Raw genomic sequence first — 20,360 nt, 5'->3', positions numbered from 1 at the left:
CTCAGCTTGTATTCACCAGAGTTTTGAATAACCATGGCAACAAATACTAGAGAACAACCATGTGCAAAAAGAAAACCCATTTAATTCTCCACACCTCTATAGCAAAAGCTTAATGCAAAAATCTAACTGTACCCAGAGAAGGCTTTGTGCAGATTGGCAGTGAACTCTGAAGCAGACCCTGATCATTCACCTTTCTATATAAACCTGACCACATAAAGCCAGGAAATTCAGAATTGTCCTGGGGCACTCTAAATTCCTGCAGGTTTGAATGGGAGAAGGTGGTATGGAAACTGCCCTGCAGGCTCGCAGGGGGAACAGCAAAAGGCACTTTCCACACATGGGCTGAGCCATGTGGCAGCCCGCGCCGGAGTCAGGCTGGTGCCTGGCTGGGCTTTCATGCCCAGAACAAAGGGCAAACGGACACTTTGGCTAGAGAAAGGATCAATAGAGCAAGGAGGAAGAGGAAGAGGTTCCCACCTTGAGAGAGCTCCTGACAGAGTGCCCGACAGGACAGGTTCCTGCTGGGATTGGACCGTCCCCACTTTTGGATGGCTCCTACCTTTCTACATGGCTTTTGGATTTACCCTATCCCTGTTTTGGGATGGCTCTCCCAACTTTTGCACCCTTCAGTGCAAACCTGCAGTCTTGGCAAGCCCTGGGGTCCTTTGAGAGAGCTGCTGGTGGCACCTGGCCCAGCCACTCTCAGCCCACATCAGCAGCCGACTGCCTGGCTGCAGAGCTTTGGTCCTCCCCTGCGGCTGTGAGGGCAGCGTTGCTCCACCACCATCCTGCTCAGGGGAGAAGTGCTTGAGTCATTTCTGAGTTTGGCAGCTCTGCCACCTGCCTCAGGCTTCTGCTGCATGGATCTCTATTACTGGACATTGCCTGCAGGGTCAGAAGGCTGCTCCTGCAGAGCAATCCAGCAAGGCATCACTGCCAAATACCTATCTCACCTCTGTGAATAAGACCCTGCTGTTTCCTTAATCCTCCTTTAGCCAGACTGAGTGGGGTATAGCTGTGTTTATAGCTTAGCCTTTTCCATTTCCTGACTTCCTAAATCTCTACATTTATCTATAATAATAGGAATCAAAACAGGAATCTTCCAAAACCAGGAATTCTGGAAGAAATTCCTGATCAAACTGAATCTGTAAATAAACCTAACCTATTTTTTGTCTGTAGTTTGGGGGCAGCATTCCAGGACAATAAAATAATTCTATTTGTTATAATTCCTGCCTCAGCCACATGAATTCCCTGCCTCCATGACAGCAATCTCATTTATTCCTCAGTATCCAGCCTTCACAGGAAACTCAAAGTGATAATGTCTTAATCTACCACTTCAAGGGCAAGACTAGATTTTGGTGGGCTTTAGTAAATTATTTTCCACTCCACATGATGCCTTCTTGTGACAAACACAAGCATCTCCCTCCAGAAAACCCAGCAGACATTCAGGATAGCAACAATCACCTTACCAGACGCATGTACTAAATTAGATGATTCATTAAATGCAAGCACTTACCACTGCTGCCATAATGTTCTTCCAGTAGGAATCCACAACCCTAAACTTTCTGCCCTCTTCAGGCATTTGAGCTATGATGTCTTCAGAACTAAAAATTGGTTCCAAATACAACCAGGTTGCCTGACATTTTAACCAGTTATCCACGATAGCTTGCATTAAACGCAGCTTACGGTCCCAAGCCTACAAGGAAGACATCTCATTGAAACAAAGCCACATCAAGAATTAACTTACACTGAGCAATTCTGGCACTGATGAAAGAACAAAAATGGAACAGAGTTCAGGAGACAGTAAAGGTCAGTTTAAAGGACCTGTATGGAGTGGGTTCCAATTTTTTTTTGGGGGGAGGCGGGGGGCAAACAGGGGCAACTCTAAGAGTACAGATCAGTTTTAAAAGCAGGGAGATGCTTTTTGATTAAAGAATATCAGATAGCATTGCTTGTATGACTTGCACAGTCTACAGTGGAAGGCACATGCAAGGGAGGAGATTCTGCCCCTTTACTCTGCTCTCCTCAGACCCCACCTGCAGTCCTGGGTGCAGTTCTGGAGCCCCCAGCACGAGAAGGACATGGAACTGTTGGAGCCAGTACATAGGAGGCCATGAAGATGCTCAGAGGGCTGCAGCAGCTCTACTATGAGAACGGGCTACAAGAGCTGGGGCTCTGCAGCCTGGAGAAGAGGCTTGGAGGAGACCTTGGAGTGGCCTTCCAGTATCTGAAGGTGGCTACAGGAGGGCTGGGGAGGGACTACTGACAAGGTATTGTAATGACAGGATGAGGAGGAATGGCTTTGAACTGGCAGAGGGGAGATGGAAACTGGATGTTAGGAAAGGGTTCTTTGCAGTGGGGGTGGTGAGACACTGGCACAGGTTGCCCAGGGAGGCTGTGGAGCACAGAATCACCCAATGTGATTCTGTGCTCCACAACCTTCCTGGAGATGTTCAAGGCCAGGTTGGATGAGTCCTTGAGTGACCTGTTCTAGTGGGAGGTGTCCCTGCCTATGGCTGGGGGTTTTAACTGGCTGAGCTTTGAGGTCCCTTCCAACCTAAACCCTTCTATGAAGGTATTGCAAGGGGAGCAGAGACAGCTTGTATTGCTCCTTCTCTGCAAGAAGTAGCTGGAGATTGTTAGGCTGTCTTTGTATTAATCATTCCCTTCCATGTCACGAGCTCTACTAGAAAGCAGAACTCAGCTTTACCTGAGATCCACAGGAAAGGACAGAACTCAGGTCTTACCATTGCCTACAAATCATTAGTATTAGGCCAGAAAAAAATATATTAAATAGCAATGGGAAAAAAAGTCTCTGCTTTCTGCAGAACCTTCCTATTTGATTAGAAGCTCTCTTTACAATGTAGAAGAACAGCTAACAAAAAACACCCTGAAACTCCCATGGACCATAACAGAACCAGAGAACATGAAATAAGTTCTCTCTGACAACTGCCAGACCTAGGACCTTTTACACAACACAGCAGGATTCATTTATGTTTCCTGACCCATTCCAAGAGATCCAACTGAAAACCTCTGCTTATACTGACTAGGTTAGCAATACAATTTCTTTAGCTATAAAGCAAGATCTGCATGTCTTTGTCTGCAAGTAATTAAGGCAAAGCTCTTTAAGGAAAACAGGAAGGTGTGATCTCAGAGACAGTTTAAAAGTATATAACTTGTTATCATGACCTTAAAGCGCTTAGGGAAAGCATACTAGGAAACATTCCAGTTCAATCAAACCAGCTTTTCCTTACCAAGCATTCAGCTTCTACTGCTTTGATGAAGGGAGAGCCACACATTGTCTGAGTCTTAACAATGTGATCATCCAGCAGAAGTTGGATGTCCTCAATTGCTGACAGGATGCTGGTGTCCTGTAAATGCATTACACTTTGATAAGGCAAGTAACAGTTGCTTTATTTTACCACTCTTCAACCTCTCACTCATTCAGCTTCGTGAGAAAAGCAGAAAGGCATTGAGAAAGCCTGCTGCATGTGTGGTGGTAGGCCTGACAGCACAAACATGGGTTATCCATGCCCAGACATGCTCCCCTGCCACCCCTTCCTTCTGTGCTGGGGGAAGCAAGCGTAGGAGGAGAGGCAAAAGCCCTGACCTCACCTAATACCGTGAAGCCTGGCAAAGTGCCATTCTGATTGGCTAACCTATGTCCAATGCCCCATTAGTCTTGGGCTGGATACTGATAAAAGGCATAAGCAGGTAGCATGGGGCTGCTGCCACCTCGTTTTGCATCCTGGATCTGCTTGGAGAGCTTACCAGGAACAGGCTCTAAACGCCTGCACGCTATCAGCCTGCATAGCCAGCGGGACACTGTGCTGGGACCGCACATGGCAAGACATCCTGCCTGCTCCTGCAAGTCTCCTGCTAAGACTGGAAGTCCTGGAGATACACAGATCGTCCAGAAGAGCCAGGAGACAAGGTCAGAGACTGCCTCCTTTCTCCAGAAGCCAGGGAAGAATCAAGTCTCAGCAGCCAACAGGACAGAGTTCCAGGTGCTTTGGGTACTGTCTGACTTATACTTTGAGTAAATGCTCAAAAGCCTCTTCCAGTACAATATTTGAGTTTGCCACTTTAAGTGCTCTGGTTTTGCCTCTGCCTTGCCTGTATAAACATCCAACCTGTGTGCTTTTGAGCCTGTGAAAAAGTTTTCTGGCCACTTTTAATGTTAACAAACAGTTTCATAGTTATGAACAATTATCACCTGGGTATCAAAGTCAATACAGATTATTAATCTTGCATCATCCCCCACAGTGTGTTTGAGGATATCAAATGCTACCTCCACTGTTTCAAAGGTCAGAAGATGGACTGGTTTGTGTGGGAAGCTATCCAGGGGTGCCAGTGACTTCTGACTCAAATCTCATGCACTAAGTTCTTTTTTCTGCTGGGCAAATGAAAATCTCACTACTGTCCATCCTTCCATATGACACTGGAGACGCTCTGATGCTTTACAGATTTATTAGGATGAATATGTTGAGGTCACAGGTTAACCAGATCCTAAGTTCCAAATATAAGGACATATAGTAATGAAGACATTTGCCCAGGCTCTGGGGTATGACACCACTTTCCACTACATCACAATCCACCAGCAGTAACTTCTCCCTTCTAGTTCTCAAGTGGCATTCAGAATCAAAGTCTTTTCAGCAATATATACATGAGTTTGGTGTTTACTCACAGTATCCCTATACTTCACTAGGCTGAACTGCATGTTGATCCACTCAGCTTTCATGTTCTCTATTGATTTCTCCAAGGAATACTCCTTACTTGCAGCTGCTCCAATAGGTTCCAGCCTAAATTGAAAGGAAATACATCTTTGAAAAGGTTTTTGCAACACAATGAAAAACAAACAGAGTTGTAGGAGTTGCATATCAGACTACCTTTCACATGCATTTGTTGCTAACACCATAAACTCTTATTTCAAAGACTACTTTTTGCATTTTAAGACTTGCCAAATTAGAAATACTAATAGCAATCTGAAAATAAATACAGGCAGAAAATTCTGAGTGTGCAAATGAAGTGGTTTAGGAATATGCCTGCTTTTTCACAGCTGCCTTTGTATACCAGAACAAGTGATAGTTTGGTTGGAGCTTTTGGTGTGTTGTTAGAACATGCTGTAGAAGTAGCTGTATTTTGTCAAACACTTTGTTTGTCACCTGATGTAAGCAATGCAGTAAAGTTTCTTACTGATCAAGGTATTTTGAGAGTCCAAAATCCAGTATGTTTTTAAAAGTGGTGGTTTCATCAGGTCTGATCTCACTTCCTACAATTTCACTGATCTGAAAATAAAGTAAGAAATAAAATCTGCTACCAAGATGTGCATTTGTAACTGGTTTAGAACCATAAAATCAGTCAGGGTTGGAAGGGACCACAAGGATCATCTAATTCCGCCCCCCCTTGCCTTGACCAAGGACACCTCACACTAGGTCAGGCTGCCTAGAGCCTCATCCAGCCTGGCCTTAAACACCTCCAGGGATGAGGCTTTCACCACCTCCCTGGGCAACCTGTTCCAGGGTCTCACCACCCTCATAGAATCAACGAGGTTGGAAGAGACCTCCAGCACCCCCAGCTCCCTTTCTTCCTGGCTGCTCTCAGCCACTGTCCCCAGCCTGTAGCACTGCTTGGGGTTGTTGTGGCCAAAGTGTAGAACCCTGCACTTGGCCTTGTTCAATCTCATCCCATTGGCCTCTGCCCACCCATCCAGCCATGGTGAAGAACTTCTTCCTAACATCAAAACTGCTTAAAACATCAAGAAACAAACACTAAAGAAGCATTAATGCAACTCTCTAATTTGCTTTTCTGCCATAAATTATTAATTCAAAGAAGGTCCTGCCTGTAGCATCACAAATTTCTAACCAGGATCTATCATGTGGCAGATCTCCCTGCTGTGAAATGAAGAACCATTCCTGGACTTCACAGTGTGGAATTGGTAACTTGGAGTAGTAACCTAAACTGTCACTTTCTGTGGGAGAAAACTCCCACTGTTAAAGAGAGTTTGAGGTACCTGCTCCCAGTGCCTCTCCTTCATTCCACGATTGCAGGCAACTGACAGGAGAGGAAGATGCTGTTTAAACTTGTCAAGCTTATATTTCACGGTTTCTGCTACGTGCCTAGGCTCAGGCAAATCCTGAAACACCTTAGTGAGCTTGTACATAGTTCTCCACATATTTCCCACTTCTTCTGTGATTTCATCAGCATTCAACTCCTGCAGAGATCCTGAATACAACAGAATGGAAAACCCACAGCAGGCACATCAGCACAGGCAGACTGGCAAGCTTGTGTATGTACAGACACTGCCAATCCTTCTCCCTTGACTGGAAATCAGTGTTGACAAATGCAAAATACAAGTTGACAGCTGTATTTCATACTGCTTAAGAGCATTTATTCTCCTCAGAACTAAGTCTTCACAGCTATCATAGAGTGGTTTAAGTTGGAAGTGATCTCAAAGGTCATCCAGTTCCAACTCCCTGCTATAGGCAGGGACACCTCCCAAAAGAACAGGTCGCCCAAGGCCTCATCCAACTTGGCCCTGAACACCTCCAGGAGGTTGCGGAGCACAGAATGACCCAATGTGATCTTTGATCTTTGATCACATTGGGTGATTTTGTGCTCCACAACCTCCCTGGGCAACCTGTGCCAGTGTCTCACCACCCTCACTGCAAACAACCCTTTCCTAACATCTGCTTTGAATCTCCCCTCTGCCAGTTCAAACCCATTCCTCCTCCTCCTGTCATTGTAAGACCTTGCCAGTAGTCCCTACCTAGCCTTCCTGTAGGCCCCTTCAAATACTGGAAGGCCACTCCAAGGTGGCCTTCTCCAGGCTGCAGAGCCCTAATCTCTCAGCCTGTCCTCATAGCAGAGCTGCTGCAGCCCTCTCAGCATCTTGGTGGCCTCCTCTGTACTGGCTCCAACACTTCCATGTCCTGCTTGTGTTGGGGGCTCCAGAACTGCACCCAGGACTGCAGGTGGGGTCTGAAGAGAGCAGAGCCAAGGGGCAGAATCCCCTCCCTGTCCCTGCTGCCCACACTGCTCTTGCTGCAGCTCAGCACTGGGTTGCTGTCTGAGCTGCACTCACACTGCAGGCTCATGTTGAGCTTTTCAGCATCCCAGACCCCCAGTGCCTGTTCCTCAGGGCTGCTCTCAGCCATTCCCCACCCAGCCTGCAGCTGTGCTTGGGATTGCACGCACCAAGGTGCAGGACCTGACACTTGGCTTTTACCCTTTCAGCTTCTACTTAACTAACTGAAAACACCAGCTTTAATCAAATGAACACCCAAGCCTCACCATTCATCCACTCCTTAGATTTGGTGTGGAAATCATATGCTGTTATCCAGAGTTGCTCAAAGGGCTCTTTGCTTGCAATGATAGTTTGCAATAAAGGAAACTGACTCTTCTCCTGCTCCAGTAACTCTTCTTCTTTACTTATAGCCTTGAAGGAAATGGAATGAAATTAAAACCATATTACCAACAAAAATTCCTACTTGTTTTCAACTTTTAAATAGGGACTACTGAATACAATTGGCTTAAACATGACATAAAGCCAGATGGATTCATAGATTTAGGTTTGTGGATTTCAGGTTCTTGAAAATTGCCCTATTTATTTGTTGCTGCCTTTCACTACTCCAGTGTTCCAAATGCCATTCAGTGAGGTCATGGCTCACAAGTTACCAACCCACTCTGAAACCTGGAAGTAAGCTCCTCAGGCACAGAGGCTTCTAGGATTTTTGTTATTATTATCATCTGTGATTGTTCTTTTCTGCTACAGGAACACCTGGGAGCTCTAAGCAAAATGGATACTGCTGCTGTGCTTATTCATGGCAAGCCACTGTCCTGATCCAGAAGACCTCACAGTGTAAGTCAACATGCAAAGCTTGCAGAGTTATTACCAAGTATTGCTTGCTTCAGGCTACAGTTAGGGCAGACACTGAATTGAGACTGAGTATCAAGTCTGTGCTATTACCACACTGACAGACTTGCATTAAACTGGACCACTCATTCCGTGGCAATTCAAGAGAGATGTTGAGGTACTGGAAGGTGTTGAGAGAAGGGCAGCAAGGCTGGGGAGGGGCCTGGAGCACAGCCCTGTGAGGAGAGGCTGAGGGAGCTGGGGGTGTGCAGCCTGCAGCAGAGGAGGCTCAGGGCAGAGCTCATTGCTGTCTGCAGCTGCCTGCAGGGAGGCTGTAGCCAGGTGGGGTTGGGCTCTGCTGCCAGGCAGCCAGCAACAGAAGAAGGGGACACAGCCTCAAGCTGAGCCAGGGCAGGTGTAGGCTGGATGTCAGGAGGAAGTTGTTGTCAGAGAAGAGTGATTGGCATTGGAATGGGCTGCCCAGGGAGGTGGTGGAGTCACCATCCCTGGAGGCGCTCAAGCCAAGCCTGGCTGGGGCACTTAGTGCCATGGTCTGGTTGACTGGACAGGGCTGGGTGCTAGGTTGGGCAGGGTGAGCTTGGAGGTCTCTTCCAGCCTGCTTGATTCTATGATTCTATGTGTTCACTAAGTTGATTGTTGTAGCATTCACATTGTGTGGACACAGCCCTCCTCATGATCATGTATTAAGAAACTTCAAATGCAATTACCTATTGGGATGTACCTAAACCAAAGCATCACACTAATATACTACCTGTCTTAGGTTAAGTGTTGATATGTATGTAGGACTAGCAATTTATATCAACTCCAAGATCATTTAATTGGTTCAATTTTCTCTTCTGAGCAGGACTTAATTAAACTCTTGATCCTTAAGGCTCTCTATATGCAGAACTCTCATTGTCTCACTGTGATTGAGATGATTAATTAAGCCTCACAATGCCTGTGAGATGTCTCAAAGGTAACCATTCACATTTCCCAGCAGAGGCATAGCTAAGACAAACTGTTCAGATACACTCTACACTGCACAGAGAGCCCTGAACAGAATCTGGGCACCTTGGTCTTCAGCCTCCTTTTAGCACCTGAAACTTGCCTTCCTATGATGTAACATACTTAATGTCTAAGACAATTTCTAGAAATGATACAAAGAGTTGAAAATCATTCAGGTTTGGTTAGAGAAGAAGCAGAGAGACTGAAAACACAGCTCCAGCTCACTGAGAGAATGTTGCCTCTTTAACATTCTACTCCAGAAGAATTTGGTTTTCCATGGTTAGCATTTTCATGCAATTACAGATTCAACCAGGTTGGAAGAGACCTCCAAAAGCTCACTGTGCTAGTTTGAAGCAAGCTGGAATGTTTTGGTAGAAGAACTAGATAATGGGCAGTGAAATGAAAAACAATTGATGTCAACTTCTCTCACAGTCATGCTGAGAACTCTGGGAAGAAGAAAGACTTTTTCTCCATTTTTGTTTCTCACTCTTGCTTTTGCCTTAGACCTGGTCACATCTCATTAACCCTGCTCCTACTAACCTTGCTCCCTAACCTCTTGGCTGCACCTCTCTTCTTCCTGAGAACTGGGGTAAGGTTGAGAGGGGCCGGGGGGAGGTGTTGGGGTGGTTTGAGAGCCCCTCCTGGGGACTTAGGTTTCTGGGAGGGGAGTTGTGCTTTTGTATTGTTTATCCTTTGTATATTTCTGTATATAATTGTATATAACTGTATATATTGTAAATAGCTGCTTGTAAATTCTGCTAGCTGTAAATAAATTGCTTCACCTATATTCCCAGGGTCCGTCTGAGTTAGCTGGGGCAAATACAAAAGTGTGGGGGGGTGGGGTAACCCCCAAACCATCACATTTTGAATTGGCTTTCCCAACGTGGGGCTAGATATTTCACTGAGTGGAAATTAGCACTGGGAATTAAGATGAAGCTAATCAAGCAGCTATTGTATTTGGTTGGTGCATTGCTCTGGTCTGGTTTTGTTTTCTTGGCATTTAGTTGGTTAAAAGGTCAAATTGTTGCTTATTTCATTGATCTGGCTTATAATAAGGCTAAAGCTAAGGTTTCAGATATGTTCTGGAGCTGGGGTGATTTTATTCTTGGTTATGCTGGTTTTAATATCTCTGAGAATATTACCAAGGACATTACAGGAGCTCTGGTCAATAATGTGACAATCAATGGAAATTCTGCTTTAAATATGGCTCTAATGAGAGTTATTCAGCCTAAGACAGGAATTCCAACTGTTTGTATAGGCACATGCTCGTGTAAAACTGTTTTTCTTCTCACAGTTTTTAATATTTGCCTCATGATTTTAATATTCATATTAATTTTGGCATTATTGGTGAAAAATTCAAAACCAGTTTCTGTAAGAGCTAGGAAAAATTCTGTGTCTCAGAAGCAGTCTCTTTCACAGCAAAACAAGGGAACACAGTTATCGGCTTCCCCCTTGCCAGCCTCTGCCCCTCCTTCTCCAAGTTCTGGGAACACAGCCAGTGTTCCCACCAATAACGTAAACAATGATAAGGATAACCAAAACAAGCCGCAGAGTTTAGCAGGAGCCTCAGGAGCACAGGCAAGTACCCAAAATCAGAATGTTCCTAGCAACAATCAAAACACGTCAGGGTTGGCAGGCATCCCAGGAGGACAGGCAAATAATAACATTGCTAGTGCTAGTAACGTTAGCCCAGTCAGTCCAAATCCTAATGACACCAGCTCAGCCAATTCAAACCCCCAGCCAGCAGACCAGAACCAAAATCCTCCTGTTAAAAGCAAGGCAGATCTGAACTCACAAGCTCCAAGTCAGACCCCTAAGGATTCAAACCCTCCAAGTCAGACTCCTAAAGATTCAAATCCTCCAGCAGACACATCCAAGTCTGTTGCTGCTCAGGCCCTTCTGGCACCTGCTAAGGCAAAAGCTAAGACAAAGAGTGGTTCACAGGAGGATGTAAGAGATGGGACCTCTGGTGATCAGCAGCAAGAGGAGGAAGAGGAGGCAGTTAGTCTGCGAGACCTTGTAGATGTGCTGAGACAACAATACTCAAGTGAGAGGAGCGCTGGGAGGTTGGCTGCCAGGAGAGAGGATGGTTCCAATGAGTTTAGGAATGCTATGAGGAAGATTGTGTTAGGCCCAGCACCACCAGAACAACAGGAAGAAGAGGAGGAAGATGACATCCAAGGCTCCAAGGATCCACTCAGAGAGGTCAGGGAAGTTAGGAAGGAATACACAAGGGAATCAGGTGAGCCAATCCTAAGCTGGCTAGTGAGATGCCGTGGCATTGGTGCTAATGCTCTGCAGGTAGGAGACAAGTCTGCCAAGCAGCTGGGACCACTCACTAAGGAGAGTGGAGTGGACAAACACCTAGCAAGTCCTCTTGGTAGGGTTAGCTTGTGGACACGCCTTCTGTTGGCTGTGGCTATGAGATATCCTTCCCGAGATGATTTGCCATGGGCTGCCAAGAAGTGGAACACCGTTGAGCAGGGAATTAAGCTTCTGAAGGAGTTTGCTGTGAAGGAAGTGCTTTATGGAGATCATGGCACTCATGAGCCTGATGATATTCCTTTGGGAACAGGTCTCATGAAGAAGCTGATTAAGCTTGCTCCTTCATCCTATGCTAACATCTTGGCCAGTAAGTTCCTAGCAAGGAGTGATAATGGAAGATCTTTCACTGTTGGTGAATTCACTGACCAGCTCAGGCAGATAGAGGATAGCTTGTCACACTCTGGTATAATCTGTGCCATAAAGACTATGACTACAGAGATGAAAGATAGTATTGAGAATGGCATTAGAAATGGCATGAAAGAACTGAAGGAGGACCTTAAAACCTCAATTTCCAATCTGGTAAAGGATACCATTCCTGCATCATCTGAATGGGTGCATGTTTCTGCAGTCAGGAACAGACGCCCACCTCCTGCAAGGCAATTCCAGCCCAGGAGGAGACAAATTCCACCCAGACAGCAGCAATCACGTGCGTCACTGTGGATACTTCTGCGTGACACATACGGGGAGAACATGAACAAATGGGATGGTAAACCTACTTCAGCTCTTTCAAAGAGGGTCAGGGAACTGCAGAGTGGCAGAAACAGAGGCAATAATGCCAGGAAAGTAGCTGTCACTTCTTCAGCTCCTGAGAGCAACTGCAATTGTTCCAACAGTTGCAGTTCCTCTCGCAACAACACCAATCACTGTGTACACCCCACATGCCATGTTCAGCATTAGGGGTGCCCTGCCTCCAGCCAGGAGGAGGAAAGGGATAGTGGAGAGAACCGAATCTATTGGAATGTATTCATTAGGTGGCCTGGCAGTTCAAGAGTTCGGAAATACAGGGCTTTAGTTGACACAGGTGCTCAGTGTACTTTATTGCCATCAAATTGTAAAGGGACAGAGTCCATTTCTATTTTTGGAATCACTGGTGGATCTCAAGAGTTAACTAAGATACAAGCTGAGATCAGTTTAACTGGTAAAGAGTGGAAGACACATACTATTGTAACTGGTCCTGATGCGCCTTGCATTCTGGGAATTGACTTTTTGAGACAAGGCTGTTTCAAAGATCCTAAGGGTCACAAATGGGCTTTTGGAATAGCATCTGTAGAGATTGAGGATGATAAATTGAAATTGTCTATTAGACCTGAACTTTCTGATGAATCTGCAGTTGTGGGACATCATGACATAGAGGACCTGGAAGTGCCAGTTGCAACTCAAACTGTTCATTATAGGCAGTACAGAACTAACCGTGACTCTTTGTTGCCCATTCATCAGCTGATTCGTCAATTGGAGAATCAGGCTGTCATCGAGAAAGCTCATTCACCTTTCAACAGTCCCATCTGGCCTGTGCGCAAACCTACGGGCGACTGGAGACTGACAGTTGACTTCCGTGCCCTCAACGAGGTGACACCACCCATGAGTGCAGCTGTGCCGGACATGCTGGAGCTCCAGTACGAGCTGGAATCGAAGGAGGCTAAATGGTATGCAACTATAGACATTGCTAATGCTTTCTTCTCTATTCCCATAGCAAAGGAGTGCAGGCCTCAGTTTGCATTCACCTGGAGAGGAATCCAGTATCAGTTCAACCGTTTGCCTCAGGGGTGGAAACACAGCTCAACCATCTGTCACTCAGTCATCCACAATGCACTGGAGAAAGGTAAAGCTCCAGAGCACATCCAGTATATCGACGACATCATTGTGTGGGGCCAAACTGCTGAGGAAGTCTTCGAGAAAGGTAACAAAATCATTGACATTCTGTTGCAAGCAGGTTTTGCCATTAAGAGAGACAAGGTCAAAGGACCTGCCAGAGAAATTCAGTTTCTGGGAGTGCGGTGGCAGGATGGTCGCCGTTACATTCCTCAGGATGTGATCAACAAAGTCTCTACCATGGCTGTTCCCACCAGTAAGAAGGACACACTTTCTTTTCTTGGTGTGGTGGGATTTTGGAGACTACACATTCCTGGTTTCAGTCAGATTGTCAAACCTCTGCACGATGTGACTCGTAAGAGAAACAATTTCGAGTGGGGACCTGAACAACAAGCAGCCTTTGATCAGATTAAGCGAGAAATAGTCCATGCAGTGGGCCTGGGACCTGTGAGATCTGGTCCAGACATTAAAAACATTCTGTACACGGCTGCCAGTGACAATGGTCCAACTTGGAGTCTTTGGCAGAGAGCTCCAAATGAGACACGTGGTCGTCCACTTGGTTTCTGGGGACGTTGTTACAGAGGTTCAGAGACAAATTACACTGCAACTGAGAAAGAGATTCTAGCAGCCTATGAGGGAGTGAAAGCAGCTTCTGAAGTGATTGGAACTGAGTCACAGTTACTTTTAGCTCCTAGACTGCCAGTTCTTAACTGGATGTTCAAGGGCAAAGGTTCATCACCACATCATGCCACAGATGCAACCTGGTCTAAATGGATGGCTTTGATAACCCAACGAGCACGAATGGGTAATCTTGACCGACCTGGTCTGGTGGAGGTGATCACCAACTGGCCGGAAGGCACAGACTGTACCAAACCTCCAGAGGAGAAAATAACTCGTGCTGAGGAAGCTCCTCCCTATGGTGATCTCTCTGATCAGGAAAAGAACTATGCTTTGTTCACAGACGGTTCCTGTCGTCTTGTTGGGAACAAGCGAAGATGGAAGTCAGCAGTTTGGAGTCCAACCAGGAGAGTTACCGAAACGAAAGATGGCGAAGGAGAATCCAGTCAGTTCGCTGAGGTAAAAGCTGTTCAACTTGCTCTTGATGTGGCTGAACGTGAGAATTGGCCTATCCTTTACCTCTACACCGACTCGTGGATGGTAGCCAATGCTCTATGGGGTTGGCTGAAGGACTGGAAGAAGCATGGTTGGCAGAGGAAAGGAAAGCCTATTTGGTGTGCTGATCTATGGCAGGACATTGATGCACGGCTGGAGAAAACTCCAGTGAAGGTGCGGCACGTAGACGCACACATGCCTAAGAGCAGAGCCACTGAGGAACATCAACATAACCAGAAGGCAGATCAAGCTGCTAAGATTGCTCAAGTTGATACCAACTCTGAACTTGACATTGACCTTGATTGGAAACACCGAGGTGAGCTGTTCTTAGCTCGGTGGGCCCATGACACATCTGGACATCAAGGCAGAGATGGAACATACCGATGGGCTCGTGATAGGTCAATTGACTTGTCCATGGACGCTATCACCCAAGTCATCTATGACTGTGACATTTGTGCTGCTATTAAGCAGGCTAAGCGAATCAAGCCCTTATGGTATGGTGAGAGATGGTCAAAGTACAAGTATGGTGAAGCCTGGCAGATTGACTACATCACTTTACCTCGATCTCGTTCTGGCAAGCAGTATGTGCTAACGATGGTAGAAGCCAGCACTGGATGGTTGGAAACCTATCCAGTTCCACATGCTACTGCACGTAACACCATTGTTGGTTTGGAGAGACAGATCTTGTGGCGACATGGAACTCCAGAGAGAATCGAGTCAGACAATGGTACTCATTTCAAGAACAATCTTGTGAAAAACTGGGCCAAAGAGCATGGTATTGAATGGATCTATCATATACCCTACTATGCACCAGCTTCAGGGAAGATTGAGCGCTACAATGGTTTGCTGAAAACCACCCTAAAAGCCATGGGGGGTGGAACTCTGAAAAACTGGGACAAACATTTAGCACAAGCTACCTGGTTGGTAAATAGTAGAGGTTCAGTAAACAGAGCAGGACCTGCACAATCAGATTTGGTCCAAACAGTAGACGGTGATAAAGTTCCTGTTATACATGAAAAGAATCTGTTAGGGAAAACTGTTTGGGTATCTTCTCCTTCGGGCGAAGGGAAACCTGTCCGAGGGGTGGTTTCTGCTGAGGGTCCTGGTCATACCTACTAGGTAATGCAGGAGAATGGTGAAATCCAGTGTATTCCACAGAGAAATCTAACCTTAGCTGAGAGAGTTTAAATTCAAGCTATTAGGAGTTTTCTGTTCTAGGTAACATCGGCGCCCAACACTGAGAGAATCTACGATAGAATCTACAGTACGTGAGCACGAACCCAACATCACCTGGGAGTCCCTGTTCTGAGCTTTTGAATCACCTACATCTGATTGAAGTGTGAACTGAACTTGTATATATTGTCTTAGTGTAAATATTGGTTTAGATTAGATTGGATAATTCTCAGCGATACTCTGAGCGAAGTAGACAGGGGTGGATTGTGCTAGTTTGAAGCAAGCTGGAATGTTTTGGTAGAAGAACTAGATAACGGGCAGTGAAATGAAAAACAATTGTGTCTACTTCTCTCACAGTCATGCTGAGAACTCTGGGAAGAAGAAAGACTTTTTCTCCATTTTTGTTTCTCACTCTTGCTTTTGCCTTAGACCTGGTCACATCTCATTAACCCTGCTCCTACTAACCTTGCTCCCTAACCTCTTGGCTGCACCTCTCTTCTTCCTGAGAACTGGGGTAAGGTTGAGAGGGGCCGGGGGGAGGTGTTGGGGTGGTTTGAGAGCCCCTCCTGGGGACTTAGGTTTCTGGGAGGGGAGTTGTGCTTTTGTATTGTTTATCCTTTGTATATTTCTGTATATAATTGTATATAACTGTATATATTGTAAATAGCTGCTTGTAAATTCTGCTAGCTGTAAATAAATTGCTTCATCTATATTCCCAGGGTCCGTCTGAGTTAGCTGGGGCAAATACAAAAGTGTGGGGGGGTGGGGTAACCCCCAAACCATCACACTCACTCAGCCCAACCTAGCACCCAGCCCTGGCCAAGTAACCAGACTAAGTGTCCCATCTAGGCTTTACTTCAACACCTCCACCCACAGCAACTCCACCACCTCCCTGGGCAGCCCATTCCAATGCCAATCACTCTCTCTGACAACAACTTCCTCCTAACATCCAGCCTAGACCTGCCCTGGCACAGCTTGACACTCTGTCCCCTTGTTCTGTTGCTGCTTGCCTGGCAGCAGAGCCCAACCCCACCTGGCTGCAGCCTCCCTGCAGGTAGCTGCAGGCAGCAATGAGCTCTGCCCTGAGCCTCCTCTGCTGTAGGCTGCACACCCCCAGCTCCCTCAGCCTCTCCAGGCCCCTCCCCAGCCTTGCTGCCCTTCTCTGGACATCTTCCAGCACCTCAACATCTCTCTTGAACTAAGGAGCCTAGAACTGGCTACTATTGCCTGCTTAGAAGCACTGACATCCAGTATTTCAGTTTGAAAAACTTCCTAAACCTTCTTCCCCCCCTCCCAGAAAAACCCAACCCTCCCTTCAGCTCAGCAGCAGGAACACCTCAGAATACAGGCACCAAAAGATAATTGCTACCCATTTTTGAACGTGGAAATTTTAAATCCATCTTGAATGTATGGTCAGAACCCTGAAAACCAGAGGAACAGAAATCAAACTTGAGGTGATCCAGCATCTTGCAACCCACTCCATGCTTGACTAATAAATACCAACCTCATATTCTGTTAGTGCACTCTCTATATTCTTATTTAACTCCTGAAGTTTCTCAGTGTTGCTCTTCATTTCTTGCATGGTGGTGACGTTCCGCTTTCTGTAGCTTTCCAGTTCCCTATTATAACCTTCAAGAGTCTCCTCCAACTGGGAACACCTGGGGTAAAGATAGCTAAGTTAATATCATGTCCTATTTCACTTGTTTTCATCTGTCAGTTCTTTTATTGACTGCAGTGGATACTGCCAGATGAAATCTGATCTCAGTACTAGTGCAAATAGAGGTGCCAGTGGAAAGCCACGAATCAGTTAACTGAGTACTGTGCAGTTCACAGCATTGGAAATCAAGGTTCAATTTCAAAGCTCTTAATTGATTTAGTTAATTTACATTTGCTGCTTTTACTACCTGGAAGAGTGACAACAAAGTAACAAAATCCTGTGTAATGCTTGCACTTTGCAATACAACAACAGGAATATTGCAGTGACAACCACAGGTTCCTCCTTTCAGGCCTATTTAAAGCCCAGGAATATTCTAATCCATTCTCGTTTTTATGCCACCTCATCAGGTTTCTTTTTTACTTTCTCAGCTCCCTTCCAAGTTTTCATTCCTTGACATTATGTCCCCCTTACTCAGAATGAAAGACAACGTGAAACAAACTGTTTTACCACCACACCTTTCAAGCAGAACCATCTCTGCATGACTCCTCCTCTTACACAACTCATCTTCACTGTTCTCCAAAACTGCCTCAATCTCTCCAGGCCAATGGAAAACTCTGCTATGCAAATTTATGTCATCATCTAAAATGAAATCAAAATACAGATATTTTAAGGAAAATATATTTCAATCAATTATTCTACAGAATGGCAGTTGGGAAGCATAAGCCAAACAACTGAAACTACATTTAACAGGAAGATAGGAGACTACATATTTCAAGCTGCTGGCTGAAAAAGAAATGTTCCCTACAACATGAGGGAGCTGGGGGTGTGCAGCCTGCAGCAGAGGAGGCTCAGGGCAGACTTCATTGCCATCTACAGCTACCTGAAGGGAGGCTGTAGCCAGGTGGGGTTGGGCTCTGCTGCCAGGCAAGCAGCAACAGAACAAGGGGACACAGCCTCAAGCTGTGCCAGGGCAGGTCTAGGCTGGATGTCAGGAGGAAGTTCCTGGCAGAGAGAGTGACTGGCATTGGAATGGGCTGCCCAGGGAGGTGGTGGAGTGGCTGTGGCTGGAGGTGTTGAAGCCAAGCCTGACTGGGGCACTTAGTGCCATGGTCTGGTTGATGGGACAGGGCTGGGTGCTAGGTTAGGCTGGCTGAGCTTGGAGGTCCCTTCCAACCTGCTTGATTCTATGATTCTGTACAGAAATATACAAGTTTAAAGTAATACAGAAATTCAATACCCCTTCCAGAAATCAGAGGCCCCAGGAAGGGTTCCCAACCACCCTTTCACCTTCTGTCCACCCCCACTCTTATCCAACCTGTTGATTCTATAATTCTATGACAACAGAACTCTGAAATCAAGTTCAGAACATGAAATTCTTTGAATAAGACCTTAAGGAGGTACAGAAAATTAGTAATAAGCTATTCCAGAACATCAGCTCCATTTAACTACACACACAGCCCACTCCTAACTAAATAAATAGAATACATCTACACAAAGGGGATAAATGTGAAGTTTAAACCATATTTAGTCCACAGTGTGTAAATGCTGAATTGCTCACAAAAGCCAAAGCATAACAGCTCCAACGAGCAGGTATTTAATTGAGACTTACAGGGAAGGTCAGCATAATCCATGAGGAATTCCAGCCTCTGTGCTGCTTTAGCAACCTCCTGTCTCAGTTTGTAAACAGTAACTTCCCTGGATTTCTTCAAATATTCAACTAATTCCACTAGCTGCTCTGTGTCCTGAGGCACCTCACTCAATCTCTTTGCAATGCAGCTGTATTCATTGCAAATTCTACAACCCAAAGAAAACAGACACATCACTGTGAGCAGAAATGAAGACACAGGCAAGATCTTGTTCATTAAGTTTGCCTTTGATAAAAGAATATTCAATTGCTTCATAAATTCTGTATCCATATTGAACCCACACTGACAATAGCTATAAAGGATGCTACTTCACTCTGTAAAATCAGTTCTGTTGTCCTACTGTGTTTACAAGGATTGATATAAGGGAGTGATTGCTAAATCAGCTCCAAAACACAATTCACAGCACACAAACAATCTCCCTCTCATAGGTTTAGAATATCAAGACTCCATCTCCTGCACAAAGAAATGTTTAAATGCAGTAAACAAGAACTCCATCACCTCATAACAATAAAACCAAATGCAGAGAGTGAAACAAGGTTATAAAAATCTAAGTTTACTTTACACTGTGTATCAAGTACAGAAAGAAATCATTTTACTGTCCTCCTTGCCAGTGAACCCATTGTCTTGTTAGAGACCCCAGCTCAGTACTGTAAATAGCTAAAGAGCAGGCATGCAAACCCAACCACACACAAAGGACAGGTTCACTTAACCAGCTCAAGCCTGCTAAATGTTGGGTGTTCAGCATAAGCCATTGTCTAAATGCCCTCCATAGTAAGTGGAGGCAGAGAAGCCTCTCTAGACTATGGTTCAGCTCCATATGGAGATGGTTGTAGAGAAGTGGGTTGAATTATTTCTTTGTAGTGACTTAATTACCAGGGTGGTTTGGGTTGCTTTATCTGAACATCAGCAGGAGAATGAAGGCCCTCAACCCAAATCCTAGAAAGTCAGTGAAGAAGGAAAGCACAATGGCACTTTTCCAGTCTAATCTCCATGTGCACTAAGTATATATCTACAAATAGTTCTGTTCCTGTTGATTTTAAACATGCACTTTGATGTCCTCGCACACGTCTGGCCTGCACTAGAAAACCCAGCAGGTGAACCAAGTTATCTCACCCACACATATAGAGCCTCAGCCCATGCAGACAGCACAAACCATGCATGCTAACAACACATACCCTTCATTTAAGGCTCTGCTTTCCATCACTTCAAATTCAATCACTCTATCTTTAAGGGTTTGAGTCCGATTGCAGAGTTCCTCATTTAGTCGTGAGGCATCCAGACAGAACATGGCCAGAGGGACAGTGACATGCATGGAAGCAATCTCTCCCTTCAGTCTTGTCAAGCTGTCAATCTTCTACAGATAGGAAACAATACATTTGTTCTTTTTTTCTTAAAGTCTAAGGATGAAAAATGCTAAGCAACAACCAATTTGTTCTTATCCAGCAAATGGAAAATACATTCCAAAACATAGGTGGAACAACTGCTTTGTATCTTCCCAGAGCTGAGCTCATGGGTTCCAGGGGTGAAAGGTTTGCACAACAACACCCGAAGTTGCCTGAAGGAGTATTTAGCTACAGACTACCTTAGGAATGCAAAGAAAAAGAGACAGGGCTAAGGACAAGACAGGCAAATGCTCAGCAAGCTGCAGATACACCAAAGACTGCGGGCAGGCTTCCACTGGACTTCTACTAAGACCCAACAAAGCCTATAGAAGGTGGTCAAAGAATCATAGAATGGTTTAGGTTGGAAGGGACCTCAAAGATCATCCAGTTCCAGC

General features: G+C 45.4%; 1 protein-coding gene across 1 annotated transcript in view; it reads right to left on the bottom strand.

Moving 5' to 3' along the window:
• DNAH3 (dynein axonemal heavy chain 3) overlaps positions 1 to 20,360 on the bottom strand; it is an 86,783-nt gene that overhangs the window by 45,737 nt on the left and 20,686 nt on the right. The window contains exons 14-23 of the mRNA XM_064153821.1: positions 19,759 to 19,937; positions 18,547 to 18,731; positions 17,453 to 17,576; positions 16,785 to 16,938; positions 7,294 to 7,438; positions 6,014 to 6,225; positions 5,197 to 5,288; positions 4,688 to 4,802; positions 3,255 to 3,371; positions 1,517 to 1,696 (exon numbers count right to left, since the gene is read on the bottom strand). Coding sequence (XP_064009891.1) covers positions 1,517 to 1,696; positions 3,255 to 3,371; positions 4,688 to 4,802; positions 5,197 to 5,288; positions 6,014 to 6,225; positions 7,294 to 7,438; positions 16,785 to 16,938; positions 17,453 to 17,576; positions 18,547 to 18,731; positions 19,759 to 19,937 — 1,503 coding nt within the window. The remainder of the gene's footprint in view (positions 1 to 1,516; positions 1,697 to 3,254; positions 3,372 to 4,687; positions 4,803 to 5,196; positions 5,289 to 6,013; positions 6,226 to 7,293; positions 7,439 to 16,784; positions 16,939 to 17,452; positions 17,577 to 18,546; positions 18,732 to 19,758; positions 19,938 to 20,360) is intronic.

The sequence above is a fragment of the Pogoniulus pusillus genome, chromosome 13 (assembly GCF_015220805.1).
Source record: "Pogoniulus pusillus isolate bPogPus1 chromosome 13, bPogPus1.pri, whole genome shotgun sequence".
Lineage (NCBI taxonomy): Eukaryota > Metazoa > Chordata > Aves > Piciformes > Lybiidae > Pogoniulus > Pogoniulus pusillus.
Note: the sequence above shows the minus strand (reverse complement) of the source record. Positions and strands in the feature narration are given on the sequence as shown.